At 47.4% G+C, this 15,729-nt stretch overlaps 1 protein-coding gene across 4 annotated transcripts; it reads left to right on the forward strand.

Annotated features, from left to right (window-relative positions):
- Positions 1-1,564: 1,564 nt before the first annotated feature.
- Positions 1,565-4,399, forward strand: LOC100383462 (uncharacterized). Of its 4 annotated transcripts, none has more exons than XM_035959506.1 (11): positions 1,565-1,820; positions 1,909-2,021; positions 2,192-2,282; positions 2,539-2,666; positions 2,906-2,976; positions 3,103-3,145; positions 3,234-3,330; positions 3,474-3,554; positions 3,685-3,812; positions 3,896-3,968; positions 4,069-4,388. In XM_035959506.1, exons 1-11 carry the CDS (start codon positions 1,735-1,737, stop codon positions 4,169-4,171), a joined length of 1,014 nt encoding a protein of 337 aa, XP_035815399.1. In that variant the 5' UTR covers positions 1,565-1,734; the 3' UTR covers positions 4,172-4,388. The 4 variants fall into 4 exon arrangements, with proteins under 4 accessions (XP_035815399.1, XP_035815396.1, XP_035815398.1 ...); XM_035959503.1 differs by having other exon boundaries at positions 1,566-1,820; positions 3,471-3,554; XM_035959505.1 differs by having other exon boundaries at positions 1,566-1,820; positions 3,893-3,968.
- The last annotated feature ends 11,330 nt before the right edge of the window (positions 4,400-15,729 follow it).

The following is a 15,729-nucleotide window of genomic DNA, read 5'->3' on the forward strand; positions in this document are numbered from 1 at the left end:
GATTTTGCCACTAAAACGTTACAAACTTTGACTTACTTTTGTTGAAATCAACTAAGTAAAGCTTGCCCTTTTAGTAGTCCATAAATGCAACAGAGAAACCCTCCCTTTTAGTAATGGTCACACCCTTACCCATAAAGAGACAATGGTAGCCCATCTCACACAATTGTGAAATAGATAACAAATTGTAATTCAATGATTCAACATGTAAAACATTAGTAACTAATTGTTCAAGGGTCATAGCAACGTTACCAAGATCGATAACATTCCCTTTAGAACTGTCTTAAGAGATAATGTTTTCATTTGAATTAGGCATAGGGAATATGATGAGAACATACTCCTTTCCTAGGTTATATAATTTATGCATTCACTATCAAGCACCCAACTTAATCCACCGAAGGAGTACACCTACAAAACAAATCAAGTTTCTAGTTTAGGTCCCCAAGTAGGATTGGGGCCTTGCATGTTAGTCACAAGTATATTAGGAACCCAAATTGTTTTCTTCATACATATGTTAGTCTAATTCCCAACATACTTGGCAACAACTTTACCAAGGCTGTTGCGCCTAAAAACAACAATTTTCCAAACTATCTAGAGATGCATGTGCCTTTGGTTGATATGCATATTTGTTTTTGTTGACCTAAATGATCAATTTGGTTTTTTTGGGAAACATTCTTTTGTCTAGGCACCTTTCTTGTATGGGCTTTAGCCCGATCAGGGGATATATTGGTGACCTTCCCTTTTGTGGGGCACAACACTGCTTGAGAGTGCGACACTATCGTGTGTTGTGCAGGTTGAGCTGTACTAATCTACCCCTCCATTTCAAACATTACACATTCAAAACTATTTTGTATTTCATATTATTTTTTCAAGGCTATTCTGAGTAGGGATGGCAACGGGTTTGAAACCCGCGGGTACAGGGTTTACAAACCCGCACCGTACAACATTTTCATATCCGCGAGAAAAAACCCGTCGGGTTGAGAATCAAACCCGTATTCATGCTCACGGGTACAAACTCACACCGAAACCCAGATCCTATAGGTGAGTAAAATGTGCTCGTTGCCATCCCTAATTCCGAGAGGCACCCTACCGAAAAACTCTTCGTTATTGTATATAGGCAAAAAGGCCTCTAGCTACTATTGGTTGGTTAGAACATTCAAGTAGCACCCCTCATATCCTTTCTTATGAGAGCAAAATTTCAGATTGAGCGTAAAAAATATCTTGTCTGTCCTATGGCCAAAAAGATCCGATCCAGTTCTCACAACACAATAGTGCTCAATGTCAGAGTAGAACAAGGGTTCATGATGTTTTTCGGTATGTGTGAGGTCTTCTCTTTCACAACAATACCCAGAGAGTGGTTTTACCCTACAAGTCAAAGTTTTTTTCCCAATCTTGTCAAATTGTAAACAAAAAGACAAACTATGATTGTGCCACATTGAAAAAGACATCAAAGACAGTGAAGTTTCATTGTGTCTTACAGAGATAAGCAATGGTCTTAGCTGTAGGACAAAAAAAAATTGGAGGGATAAATATCTTTGGAACACAGCTTATCCAAGTGACTTCGTGGGGACCGGAAGTTGGGAACCACACATGGATAGCCACTAGCCAGGCATGGATAGCCTGACTACTGGGTTGTGTCATTTTCTTTTTTTTTTCTTTTCATTTCAGAGCTGTGGTAGACTGGTAGGTTGGTAGCTGTTACTGAAAAACTAAGAGAAGGCAGGACGGGGAAAGGAGATGGAGCTCAACAGCATCCCCTATATTGCGTCGTGGTCTTCCTCCTCGAGCTGCTTCTACTACAGCTACAGTCGCTGCGCCTGCAGGTGATGTTAGAGAACTCTCGTTCCCGTACGCAAATGATGCAGTCTTGTCTGCATGGAAGCAAACGACCTGAGAAATCCTTATGTACAGAGGTACAAGAGATGGGAAGCTGGTAACAAAAGCTTCTGCAGCTGGTCGTAAGCGTGCTGCTGATTCAGTATGTTCACAACTCTCTGAGCAGGGAACTGAAGATTCCATTTCAGGTACACATCGCTGTTCTTAGCCTCATATATCACTTGGTTCCAAACCGTTTTTTTGCTGGAGCTGTAAATATTTTAATGACAATGGGAAACTTTTTTGTTGCTTGGGCTGATGCCGGACCATGGAAATTTAGCATGGTCAACTCAAAGTTTCTCTTCTCTGGTGGTTCCAGGTCCTAGATCTTCCTGGCGTATAAGGAGGAGAGACCTTGCTTCTGCCATTTTACTCCCTTTTCTGATTCCTCGTGTTAACATCTCTATCGCGTAAGTAGTGCATTATTATCAAAGAATTTAGCTATCCAGCTCTTGAAATTACTAGCTGACATTCAAAAGAGCGTCTTCTTGATGTTTCAAATGGTAAATACTGTGAGAAAGGGGAAGCATGTAATGAGCCACAGTTGAATCTTGTAGACATAGGACAGTGATCTAGTAAAGGAAAGATCCTTAAATCTGGTTTCTTGCTCCTAAAACAGTGATGCCATTGCCATCTATATGAGAAGTTATCTGGTTGATTTCACAGGGCTGAGATATACGACGCATCAATTATTCGAAGTGGTGTGAGGAGTGTTTTAACCAAGGGCAAGGCTGCTGGTGTGCTTCGGTTGGTTTTCCATGATGCAGGGACTTTTGAAATTGGGGACGGATCAGGTTAGCCTCTTTAGTGTGTTTGAGGGGAAAAAAGCATTTGTGTACGAAAAAATGATCCAAAACGGTATTGCTAAGAAGATACAGAATTCTATTTTTAAAGGAAAGAAATATCATCATTTGTGGTGCATACATCGGTAGGATTGCTACCTGACTGCTATATTAGTTCAGCAAAGAGACATGATATTAGTTCAGCAAAGAGACATGACTTTCGTCAGACTACTAACAGTGATACCTTCCAGGTGGCATGAATGGCTCTATAATTTATGAAGTTGACAGGCCTGAAAACATTGGCCTAAATAGATCCATAAAGGTGGGTGCGTGTCTTTGTGACGATAAATTGCTTTATCTTTACTCGTTTTCTTGAAGAATATCATATCCTTCTTGATGTCGTATTTCCTTCAGTTGACGTCTACTTAATCACATCATAACTGAACAGATACTAAGAAAAGCAAAAGAAGGAATCGACAACGTTCAGAAAGGTATGTAAACCATGCCATCTTCTGTCCTGCACTTTCTTTACGAAAACTCCAGTTTGGGAGTCAAATCTCCTGCTGTTTGCGCTGACAGTGTCGTGGGCGGATCTGATTGCCGTGGCTGGCGCTGAGGCAGTTGCGCTCTGTGGCGGGCCTGAGATTCCAGTAAGGCTAGGAAGAGTAGATTCTAGGTGAGAAATCACAGTGATTTTTCTTATTTTACTCCTCCAACTTACAGTTCTAAGAAAGCTATGTATGTATATATATATTCCAGATTGTGTAGTGTCTTTGTATCAGTCAGTTTTCTGAAGAACATGGGTTCTTTTTGCAGCAGTGCTGACCCTAGTGGTAAACTTCCTGAAGAAACATTGGACGCAGCTTCCTTGAAGACATTATTCAGCAAGAAGGGCTTTTCGTGAGATGCCCCCCTTTTTTTTGTCAAATTATATATACTCTACGCATTCCAGTTCTCAATTTTAATCCCTGTGGCTTGCAGCCATTGTTCCATATCCATGTCTGAATCCATGTTTGGCGCTTAACGACAGGGCGCAGGAGCTGGTTGTTTTGTCGGGAGCGCACACGATTGGAGGGAAAGGGTTCGGGAGTCCAGTTGTTTTCGACAACACCTATTTCAAGGTGCTGCTCGATAATAGGCCGCCGCAGACATCTTCGAGTAAGTGCATCTTCCTCACCAATTGCTTTTGATTGATGTCTATGCTTTTATCAGAACTTACTGCGTGTTCCTCTGTGAAGAAGCTGGCAATGGCATGGCGGCGATGGTTGGGCTGCGCACGGACTGGGCGCTCACTGAAGACGACGAGTGCTTGAGGTAGTTTATGAAACCTCAGCTACCTCGGTTTCTGAAGACACCAAGAAAATGCTAGATGCTCCATCAGCTTAATGACGCTGCGTATGTTTGAAACCTGCAGATGGATCAGGATCTACGCAGAGGACCAAGCTAGGTTCTTCGACGACTTCAGGGACACGTACATCAAGCTCGTAGACAGCGGAGCCTCGTGGAGAACAGCTTGACTAGAACTGCCTGTTTCTCTACAGTGTTAGGCCTTGTTCGGTTATAAGGGAATAAATCCCACCATGGATTTAATCCGGATCTGGATTGGGTGAATCCATATGTCACACCCAATCCTATGGTGGGATTAAATACACCATTTAATCCATGTATCTCTTAAAACTAGTTATTCTTTTGATTCATGGATTCTAATATAAACTTGTGCAACATCTTCATGGATTTGCTCCATACATAATGAGCTATGGATAGAATCCATGCCTTTCATAGTTTAAAAAATTCCTAAACTCTTGGGTTATAATCCATGATGGGTTTAACCGAATACAAAAATTTGAGTAGGCTTGGATTGTTTTGGGATATGGATTGTGCCATGAATTTAATTCCAATCCATGCTAATCCAGAGCTGGATTGGTGTAAACGAACAAGGCCTTAACGGATCCGCCCCTGTAGAACATAGGGGTTGCGCTGAAATTTTACGAAAAACAAAGGATTTTTATTATTTGGGGGAAGGTTGGGTGGGAAAAGGTTGCTGTCAGTTTAGATTCATTGGATCTGTATTCTATTTCTCCCTAGCAATGAACCCACAAGTTTCTTGCATGCACAAAACTTGTGGAACAGGAGTTTACAACACAACTCGAAACCACTGATGACGAATTGTTATTCGATTATTCCCTCCATGGCTTGTTCGGTTAGCTCTCAATCCATGTGGATGGAGTGAGATTGAGTGGGATTAAATCCCAAGTAAGTCAAACTCTTTCTTAAATTTTTCCAATCCCATCCAATTCATTGGTAACGGGATTAACCGAACAAGACCTAATAAATCAATCCCGTAGGACTAGAATCACATTAAGGCAAGCCAAAGTATTTTAAAACTGTTTTAAGTATGTCACTAATTTATGATATTGTTAGCACCTCTCTGGATACGGAACCGATAGGATTACAGAGAAGAACAGAGAAGAACAGCGAGGGAGGCAGAGAGTAGTTCTTAGTTCAGAAGTGGAATAATATTCTGTTACAAGTTATTCCTCTCAACTCCTCTCTCATCTACTTAAGCCTCACGCAATACTTCCATGAAGTTGATCCACGTCGGCCCAGTCACCATCTTGTTGCTGCGCCTGGGCCTGGTCGACCGCCGCGGCCCATCGGGTCCACCATCTGGTCCCGACTGCTCCCGCTCCTTGCTTTGTTCCTCCAGTACCTCGCCTGTGTCACTGACATTCCCCCCTGGTAAGCTGGCTGTTTGCCCCCAAACAGGCGCATATGGAAATTGTTGTCGTAGATCTTGAATATCTTCCCACGTCGCGAGTTCTGGTGACATATGAGACCATTGGACCAGGACCTGTGCACATGCTTGCAGCCCTTTCATCACTGTGCGGTGTTGCAGAATCTTGAATGGCACACTAAAATGAAATTGGTCAGTCGGCAAAGTCACAGATGCAGTGAAACCAGTGCCCAACGCACGCTTAAGCTGCGACACATGAAAAACTGGGTGAATGCGTGAAGATGGGGGTAACTGCAGCTTATACGCCACGGTGCCAACGCGCTGCAACACTTGGAACGGTCCGAAAAACTTGAACGCCAGCTTCTGATGTGCTCGAACAGCCACAGACGATTGAACATACGGTTGAAGCTTGAGAAATACCCAATCACCCACTGCGAACTCACGCTCCGAACGACCTTTGTCTGCCTGACGCTTCATACGTAGTTTGGCACGCTCCAAATGCTGCTTCACCAGCTCAGACATTAGCTGACGCTCCTTCAACCAGGAACTCAATTCAGAAGATGTAATAACAGTCTGATCTGCAATGCCAAACTGCTTGGGTGGGCAACCATACAATGCCTGAAATGGAGACATGCCTATAGCTGAGTGTGGAGAAGAATTATACCAGAACTGCGCAACAGACAACCACCGACTCCACTGGTGCGGACAGGCGTGGACAAAACAACGAAGAAAAGTTTCTAAGCACTGATTGACACGCTCTGACTGCCCATCGGACTGAGGATGATACGCAGTGCTCATCTGAAGCTGCACATCAGCCAGGTGAAACAACTCTTTCCACAAGTGGCTGAGAAACACACGGTCTCTGTCAGATACAATCGATTGGGGTAGTCCATGGTGCTTGTACACTTGATCATGAAAGAGCCTAGCGACTGACAATGCCGTATATGGATGTTTAAGAGGTAAGAAATTTGCATACTTAGTGAAGAGATCAACTATCACCAGGATGCATGTATACGATTGTGAACATGGAAGAGCCTCGATAAAATCCATACTGATCACTTGCCATAATGATGAGGGTACAGGCAGAGGTTGTAACAGGCCGGGCAAACGAGCTCGGTCAGCTTTGGATTGTTGACAGATGAGGCAATGAGAAACGAACTGATTTACTGCTTTTTTCATACCTTTCCAAGCAAACAGTTGTTTCAAGCGAGCATATGTGACGGGAAACCCGGAATGACCACCAACTGCTGACGCATGCAATGCTGTAATTAGGCGATCCTGAAGAGGAGCTGACTGTCCCACCCATATTCTTCCTTTATAACGAAGGAGACCATCTTGTAAGGAATAATGAGGCACAGCCGATGCATCAACTGCTAGTTTGACAAGGAGATCTTTAGCAATTGGGTCATGTGTATATGAATCTGTAACTTCTGACACCCACTGAGGAGTGCACGAAGAAATGGCCAAACAATCACTTGACAACTGTGGATTGCGAGACAACGCATCAGCAGCACCATTATCTATTCCTTTTTTATACACAATGCGATATTGTAGTCCCAATAACCTTGTAAACATCTTCTTTTGCCATGGAGTGTGCAACCTTTGCTCATCCAACTGTGCTAAACTTCGATGGTCTGTATAAATAATGAATTCCTTGAGTTGAAGATAATGCCTCCAATGGTCAACTGCAAGGATGATGGCCAAAAATTCTTTCTCATATGTGGACAAGCCTTGATTGCGAGGACACAATGCCTTACTCAGATAAGCTATTGGATGGCCGGCTTGCATGAGGACAGCACCTACTCCAATGTTGCTAGCATCTGTTTCCAAAATAAACGGCAGATTGAAGTTTGGTAATGATAATACAGGGGCCGACACTAATGCTTCTTTCAGAGCTGTAAACGAAGATTCATGAGAAGGTGTCCAAACAAACAAGACTCCTTTCTTTAAAAGTGTCGTGATCGGTTTTGCAATCACTCCAAAATTTCTCACGAACCGTCTATAATACCCTGCCAAGCCCAAAAAACTTCTTAACTCTTTCACATTGGTTGGACTAGTCCACTTAGCCACTGCCTTAATTTTTTCCGGATCTGTTGATACACCGGCAGCAGAGATTACATGCCCCAAATAAGCTAACTGCTGCTGTGCAAATTTACACTTAGAAAGTTTGATCTGCCAATGATCCCTTCGCAACAGTTCCAATACCAACTGCACATGCTCGATATGCTGTTCAAAACTGGTACTATAAATAAGAATATCATCAAAAAACACCAACACACAACAGCGCAATAAAGATGATAAGGTTGCATTCATTGCCCGCTGAAAGGTAGCCGGGGCACCTGTTAACCCAAATGGCATAACTCGAAATTCATATTGCCCTGAGTGAGTTTGAAACGCTGTCTTATGTGTGTCACTGGAATGGAGCCTAATTTGATGATATCCAGCTGTTAAATCCAAGCTTGTAAACCAAGAGGCTTGACCCAACTCATCCAATAATTCTTCAATGATAGGCACTGGAAATGACGTTTTGACAGTGATAGCATTGAGATGCCTAAAATCCACACAAAATCGCCACGTGCCGTCCTTCTTCTTGACTAACAGGACCGAAGAAGAAAAAGAACTGGAACTCGCTTGAATAATACCAGCGTCAAGCATGATGGCAATTTGGCGTTCAATTTCATCCTTAATCGCTGGAGGATAGCGATAAGGTCGAACGCGCACTGGAGTCGCACCAGCGATCAATGGAATGACATGATCGCAGTCACGGATTGGTGGCATACCGGTAGGTGGTTCAAAAACATCTGAAAAATTGGACAGCAACTGCACCATAGGTGTGGGTAAATTCATTTCATTGAACCTGAGCGACTCCTTTTCAACCGTAGCCACCTGCACCACCGCTCCAGGTTGCAAAACAGCCGAAACACCATATAAAGTGACTGATGACTGCTGATAAGGAATGCATACCCACTTGTGTAACCAATGAATGTGCATGGGGCTGTAAGAAGATAACCAATCCATACCCACAATAATGTCATAGACAGGTAATTCCAGCACACGTAAATCAGTAATAAACACACATTCTTGCAGGGACCAACAAGCACTCTTGATTTGGTGAGAACACTTAAGACGAGTACCATCAGCCACCTGAACAATCACTGGTGCCAGCAGCTTTGTAACAACAGATAGCTGGGATGCAACTCGAGCTGCAATGAAAGAGTGAGAACTGCCAGAATCCAGCAAGATACACACTGGAATATTCTGAATAAGCCCTTGAAATTTGATTGTCTGATTTGCTTCATTTCCCTGCACAGCCGCGAGTGACACGGCTAAGCATTGCTGCTCCACTGGTGTATCCTGAACACAAGCAGTAACTGAAACAGCATCATCCTCTTCAGAAAACAATTCCCACACTTCCTGTAATGCATGAAGCTGCACTGTCGGAGGACACTGGTGATCCCTCGACCACTTCTCAGCACACCGTTGACACAATCCTCGAGCTCGACGATAGGCGCGGAGGGCAGCCATCTTGTCATCTGAAGCACGAATTCTGCTTGGTTCAGTGCGCTTGACATCATCAGCAATATAAACATTCTTGTCACTCTTTGGTGGTAGCGGTAGAGGCAGAGGTTGCCTTCCCAAACTTGAATTCAATACTGGCACTGATGGACGACGGAATTCCATCCGTTTCTCAGGCACGGCCACCTCTTCCTGCAACAATGCGAGAACACAAGCAGTATCGATGGAAGATGGGCGCTGCAAAAGCACAGTAGCACGAATATCTGAACGCAATCCATCCACAAATCGTTGCACAAAATATAATGGATCCATTGGTTTGCCGTACGCCGCCAAATTATCCATTAGCTGCGAGAATTGATCCACATACTCGGCCACTGAAGCAGTCTGCCGAATACGAAATAATTTGCGAATGAACGCCTCATGTTCATCCTTGCCAAAACGTTCCAGCAGCAAGCGGCAAAATTCGTGCCAACCCAACACACTCGACGACTCTTCTAGAGAAGATAACCAGCGCGCCGCCACCCCAACAAAATTCATGTACGCTACCCGCACCCAAAGCTGAGGCTCAACTGAATACATATCAAAATAATCCTGACTGCGACGGATCCATAGTTTGGGATTCTCGCCATCAAACACAGGAAAATTCAGTTTAGGTAAGCGACCACGAACTTCACCACTTAGCCCCCCCATGAGTATTGGATCACTGCTCGGAAACTGAACAGGCATATGATGTACAACCGGAGGAGAAGCAAACAGTGGTGGATTCATAGAGGTGAACGTACCCTTGTCCGGGGGAGGGAGAAGAGTCGTTACCGACCCAAATCCCATCTCCCGGTTCCCTGATTCGCAGCGGTGCCCACAGGGCGAAGCAGCTGTCGATCCAGCCGGAGGACGCTCGACAGCTGATGGGGCAGGCACGAGGACGCCTGGCATGGATGACGGCTTGTCCACCAGCGCGCGCTCCCAGTGCTTGGAAACCCTTCCGACTTCCAATCGCAAGTCATCGACGATTCCCTCCAGGTTCTGGCGCCAATCTTCGAACAGGCCCGTGGTCTTCTCCAAGGCGTTGATACGACCTTCCTGCGCCGCCACAAACCCTTCCTGTGCCGCCACGAGTGTTGAGATCGCCTTGTCCTGTGCAGCGAGGCGTCGATCCCACTTGGCGTCGTTGTCGGTGAAGCGGCGTGCGATCTCGTCGAGGATGATTTGCGTGTCGGGGTTCATGATGACTTGACGACGGCGCAGCCTGGTGAAGTGCTCGTGATGCACCGATGAATCCAGTGCGCGGAAACTCAATTCGCCAGAGATCGGTACCTCTGATACCAATTTGTTAGCACCTCTCTGGATACGGAACCGATAGGATTACAGAGAAGAACAGAGAAGAACAGCGAGGGAGGCAGAGAGTAGTTCTTAGTTCAGAAGTGGAATAATATTCTGTTACAAGTTATTCCTCTCAACTCCTCTCTCATCTACTTAAGCCTCACGCAATACTTCCATGAAGTTGATCCACGTCGGCCCAGTCACCATCTTGTTGCTGCGCCTGGGCCTGGTCGACCGCCGCGGCCCATCGGGTCCACCATCTGGTCCCGACTGCTCCCGCTCCTTGCTTTGTTCCTCCAGTACCTCGCCTGTGTCACTGACAGATATACATAGCGACACTAATTTAGAATAAAAAGGTATTAATATTTTTTAGTCAAGCCTAAATTGTTATGTTAAATAATCTTTACTACTTATTAAGGCTGCAAGGGTAGCCTGCCTCCCTGTGTTCTGCCGTTAGACAATCTCAGCCGTCCGTTTATCGTTCTGTGCTATAAATCGTCCGATCCCGCGACATCCTCCGGTCTCCGATTACACCCACCGGCCCCGCAGACATCGTGCTCCCTTCCCCCACGAAATCCCCTTCGCCCAAACCACCCCTCTCTGCGCCCCCGACATCCACGCTGCCTCAACCGACCGCCATCAGCGCCCTCCACCGCGCACCGAAGACCTTGCCTACCTCGCCCGATCCCCCCCGAAAACCTCCTCCATCTCGCCCTATCTGCCCCCGCACCCTCCCACGCGCGCGCATGGAAGCAGCACGAGAGCCCCCGCCGTGCCCCTCACCCCACAACCGCGCAGGAACCATTCCCCCCCCCCCCCCGCCGCCCCAGATCTCGCGCCGGCCACGACCACCAATTTCAGCCATGCCCACCAGTCTCGGCCAGCACACCCACCGAGGCAGCGCCCTCTGTCGTCCCCTGCGTTGTCCTCCTCCACACCGGGCACGACCAACCGATCGGCGGCGGCCAGCGAGCGGGAGGAGAGGCTGGTCACGGCGGCAGCCAGATCCGGTCAGCGCTTCCATGCCCCTGCCCCTGCACTCCCTCCCCAACGTCGCGCGAGCCGCCTCCCCCATCCTCTGCATGTCGCCGCCCTCCCCCCACCTCCGCTGCTCAACCTCCTCGACGAGAGCCATCATATAAACGACGGAGACCGCCTCGTCACTCGCCACATCGTGCTTGGGCCGGAGCAGAGAAAGGTAACTCGCCTCCTCCTCCCCTTCGACGCCACCCCCGCCTCCGTCCCCACCCCCAGCTACTCCGCCCCCACCCCCTCCGCCTCCGGCCTAGCCACTGTTTGCCCAGTCCCTGTCTCCCCGAAAGGAGGAGCAGCCTAAGGCAACACTGCCAAGAGTGGAGATGGAGGAGGAGGTCGTGCACGGAAGAAATGGGAGTTCGAGAAGCCGTTGGTGGAGGACCATAAGCAGTAGTAGATTGTCACACCCGGTTTTTAGAAGGTAAACCGAATGCGAACCATGTACGTGCCAGGATCAGTTATTCACGTACACAGCAGTTACATAACATGGACATCATCACACAGTGCTCAAAATAGTATTAATAAGGGAAATAGTCGATTACATCATACGTCTGAGACGTCCATATAGTTCTTACAATAAATCAAAGTGCGAAAACGAAACGTAGATAACACGGCCTTCACAGGCAGCCGACTGGGGGTTGCCGCTAACCCACACCTAGAACTCGTCGTAGTCTTGGAACTCCTGGAAGTCTCCTTCCACAGCTTCATCTTCTCCTGAGCAGTGGTTGCAATGCTGACAACCTGGGGGGGGGGGGGTTTGGTGTGTAGAGCAAGGGTGAGTACACATCAACATACTCAGCAAGCATCCCGTTTGGCTGTAGTGGACTAGCTTTATGTGGGGATAAGTCAAGCAGTTGCTTTTAGTTGGTCAGGTTATTACTTACTAGTAGAAAGCCAGGTTTTAACATTAACCCAAGTTATTAACCCAATGTATCCTTTCCAAACGGAAAGAATACCACTTACCAATACCATAATCATAACCAGAACCATCAATCTCATTGCCACCTGTACCAAAATATCTCTGATCAAGTATCACTAATCTCTGGAGCTCCCTTGGCCGCTCATAACTGTGAGCACGGCTGATATATCAGTTTCATAACACTCTGCAGAGGTTGTGCACTTTACCCACAAGCCGTGATTCCCTCTTGCCTCGGGCCGATCAAACCCTTAAACACTACCAAGGTGAATAGGCAGGGTTTCACTACGTAGCCTTTACAAAGATTCCCCGGGGCTGTAGCCACCCGTTAGGTTTCCTAAATGCACCGCACTCCTCCCCAAGGGGCGAACCCAAACTTGGCAGAGCGAGCCGCATACACCGAGCCCCATTGACGGCACGACGGCTAAGTGAACTACATCCCGGATCCTCTAATTATTCAGCTAAGGGCACCCCATTCCACCCTCATGGTTGCACTGTTTTCCCGGGCGGTCATCCATAGAACAGGTCCTTACGGAGAGGCACTCGAGAAACCGCTTGAGTCCCCTTGAAAACCACAAGTATAATCATAAAGAAGAACGGGAAAACAACGTATCATAGATAATCACATCATGTTCATTGATTAGAGTTGAGCAATAGCATCAGACTAAGTAGTAATAATCCGACCCAAATAGGTAAACAAGGACATGGATAACAAAAGCTAGTCAATCCTTAGGTATAAATGTGTAATGCGGGAGGTGAATTAAATAATGAATAGGACAGAGATAGGTCAAAGGACACTTGCCTCCACCAACCGACTGCTGCTCAGGGGCTTCTCCTGCGAATTCCTCGGGCTCTTCGACCGGATCGTTCTCTATGCGAGCGCAAACATACATACATCCATCCACATATTTAATACAAAAGAACAGTACACCATACAAGATAACAAATAAAGTGAATATGCACCAAGTATGACATTCGATATCGCATTTGTTATGGTTAGAAAGAAACGGGAAAGGTCTCGCAGGGGGTTAAATCTTATGCACTAATGACACAATTGGTTTTTAACAAAATAATTCTGTTATATATATTTATATATACTAATGGAAACCTAATCACTTTTAGTTGATCAACATTGCACAGGGTAAACAATTAACTACGTGAATCAATAACATAACGGAATTTTAAATTAACCTTCCTATTTTCCCATAGCATGAACAGTGATTAGCCTACTTAAAATACAGTAATTATGATCACAGAAAGTAAATAAAATAAAAATAAAAATAAAAAAAATAAAAAAAAACAGAGGGGGGGGGGCGGTTGAACCGGCCCTAGGGGCGGTTGAACCGGCCCTAGGCGGGGCGCGCAGGGGCGGCCGAGCCGGGGCGGCTGAGCCGGCGGCGGGCGGCCGGGCTGGCGAGGGCGGGCGGCGCAGGGGGCGGCCGAGCCGGCCGAGCAGGGGGGCGGGGCGGCCGAGCCGCTGGGCGCGCAGGGGCGCGGGGCAGGGCGCGGGGCGGCCGAGCGGCCGAGCCGGCCATGGGGGCGCGCGGGGGGGGGGGGCGGCCGGGCTGGCCAGGCGGCCGAGCCGGGGGCGCGCTGGGGGGCCGGGGGCGCGGCCAAGGGGCCGAGCGGGCGAGGGGAAGGGGAGGGAGGAGAGGGGGAGGGGGGAGAGGGGGAGGGGGCTCACCGGCGGGGATCGACGGCGAGGGGCGGCCGGCGGCAGGGGGCGGCGCGGCGGCCTAGGGTAGGGGGCAGGGGCGGCGGCGGCTTAGGGTAGGGGGCAGGGGCGGCGGCGGCTTACGGTGAGGGAGAGAAAATGAAAGAAAATGAGAGGGAGGGAGAGAGAATTGGGAAAAATAGAGGGGGTGGGGGGGCGGCTTGGGCCAATTGGGCCCAAGGGGGGCGCCAGGGGGCGGCTGGGCCGGCCGGGGTCGGCCCAGGGCACGGGAGAGAGAGAAAGGGGAGAGAGAAAGAGAGAGAAAGAAAGATAAAAGATTTTCCGCTTGTTCTCGAAATCCGATCTTTTAGATGAATGTGATTGCACTTTCAAACAACCAAAAATGCAAGGGCGGCATGGTGCATCAAACAACATAAAGTATTTAGGGTTTTTTTTTAATACCTACGGGAATTCCAAACCGAATCCCGCTAAACTTTGAAAAAGGTCAAGGTTTAGCGAGGGGAAAAAGAAAAGGGAAAGGTAACGCCCGAATTTTGGCGAGTAAAGAAAAGAAAAAATTCAACTGCAAAATTCGGGGCGTTACAAACCTATCCCCCTTAAAAGAATCTCGCCCTCGAGATTCAGGGCTGGCTAGCAAAGAGCTCCGGGTACTTGGCCATCAGATCATCTTCACGCTCCCAGGTTGCTTCTTCCTCAGAGTGGTGACTCCATCTGACTTTGCACATTCTGACGGTCTTCCTTCGGGTGACTCTATCTGCAACCTCAAGGATCTGAGCTGGCTTCTCAATATAGGTCAAGTCCTCCTGGACTTCAAGACCTTCCACTGGCAACTGCTCTTCTGGCACACGCAAACACTTCTTCAATTGAGACACATGAAAGACATCATGCACAGCAGACAAATTCTCTGGCAGGCTGAGCTGATAAGCCACTTCTCCACGCTTTGAGAGAATTTGATACGGACCAATGTAGCGGGGTGCCAGCTTGCCTTTGACTCCGAATCTTCTGACTCCTCTGATCGGTGACACTTTCAGATAGACAAAGTCTCCGACTTCGAAACTCAGCTCTCTTCTTCTTGTGTCTGCATAGCTTCGCTGCCTCGATTGCGCTATCTTCAGATTCTCTCGAACCATCTTGATGTTCTCTTCGGCTTCGAGCAAAATATCTGGCCCAAACACCTGCTTCTCTCCAGGCTGATCCCATTGCAACGGAGTTCTGCAACTCCTTCCATACAGCGCTTGAAACGGTGACATCTTCAAACTGGCCTGGTAACTGTTGTTATAGGAAAACTCCGCATAAGGCAATCGCTTGTCCCATCCGGACTGATCTTGCAACGCACAGGCTCTCAACATATCTTCAAGAATTTGATTGGTTCTTTCAGTCTGACCATCTGTCTGCGGGTGATAAGCTGAACTGAAATTCAGATGCGTGCCCAAGGCTTCATGCAACTGCTGCCAGAAATGAGAGGTGAACTGCGTTCCTCTGTCTGACACTATCTTCTTTGGCACACCATGAAGACAAACGATCCGAGACATATACAATTCTGCCAATACTGCACTGTTGTAGTTGGTCTTGACAGGTATGAAGTGGGCTGACTTGGTCAAGCGGTCCACTACTACCCAAATGGAATCGTAGCCGGCTCGAGTGCGAGGCAATCCGACTATGAAATCCATACCAATTTCATCCCATTTCCACTGAGGGATCTGCAACGGTTGCAACAATCCAGCTGGTCTCTGGTGTCCTGCCTTAATTCTTCGACAACTATCGCACATAGCCACATGCTCTGCGATTTCTCTTTTCATTCCGTACCACCAGAATTTCTTCTTCAGATCCTGATACATCTTCTCACTACCAGGGTGAATCGAATAGGCTGTCTCATGAG

The sequence above is a fragment of the Zea mays genome, chromosome 1 (genome assembly GCF_902167145.1).
Source record: "Zea mays cultivar B73 chromosome 1, Zm-B73-REFERENCE-NAM-5.0, whole genome shotgun sequence".
Classification (NCBI taxonomy): Eukaryota; Viridiplantae; Streptophyta; class Magnoliopsida; order Poales; family Poaceae; genus Zea; species Zea mays.

Excerpts from the sequence above, each read along its gene's own strand:
- LOC100383462 (NM_001366819.1), top strand. The coding sequence starts at position 1,735 with ATGGAGCTCAACAGCATCCCCTATATTGCGTCGTGGTCTTCCTCCTCG. Across the intron at positions 2,283-2,538 it reads CGTGTTAACATCTCTATCGC|GGCTGAGATATACGACGCAT; the intron begins GTAAGTAGTGCA and ends TTGATTTCACAG. Across the intron at positions 3,331-3,470 it reads CTAGGAAGAGTAGATTCTAG|CAGTGCTGACCCTAGTGGTA; the intron begins GTGAGAAATCAC and ends TTCTTTTTGCAG.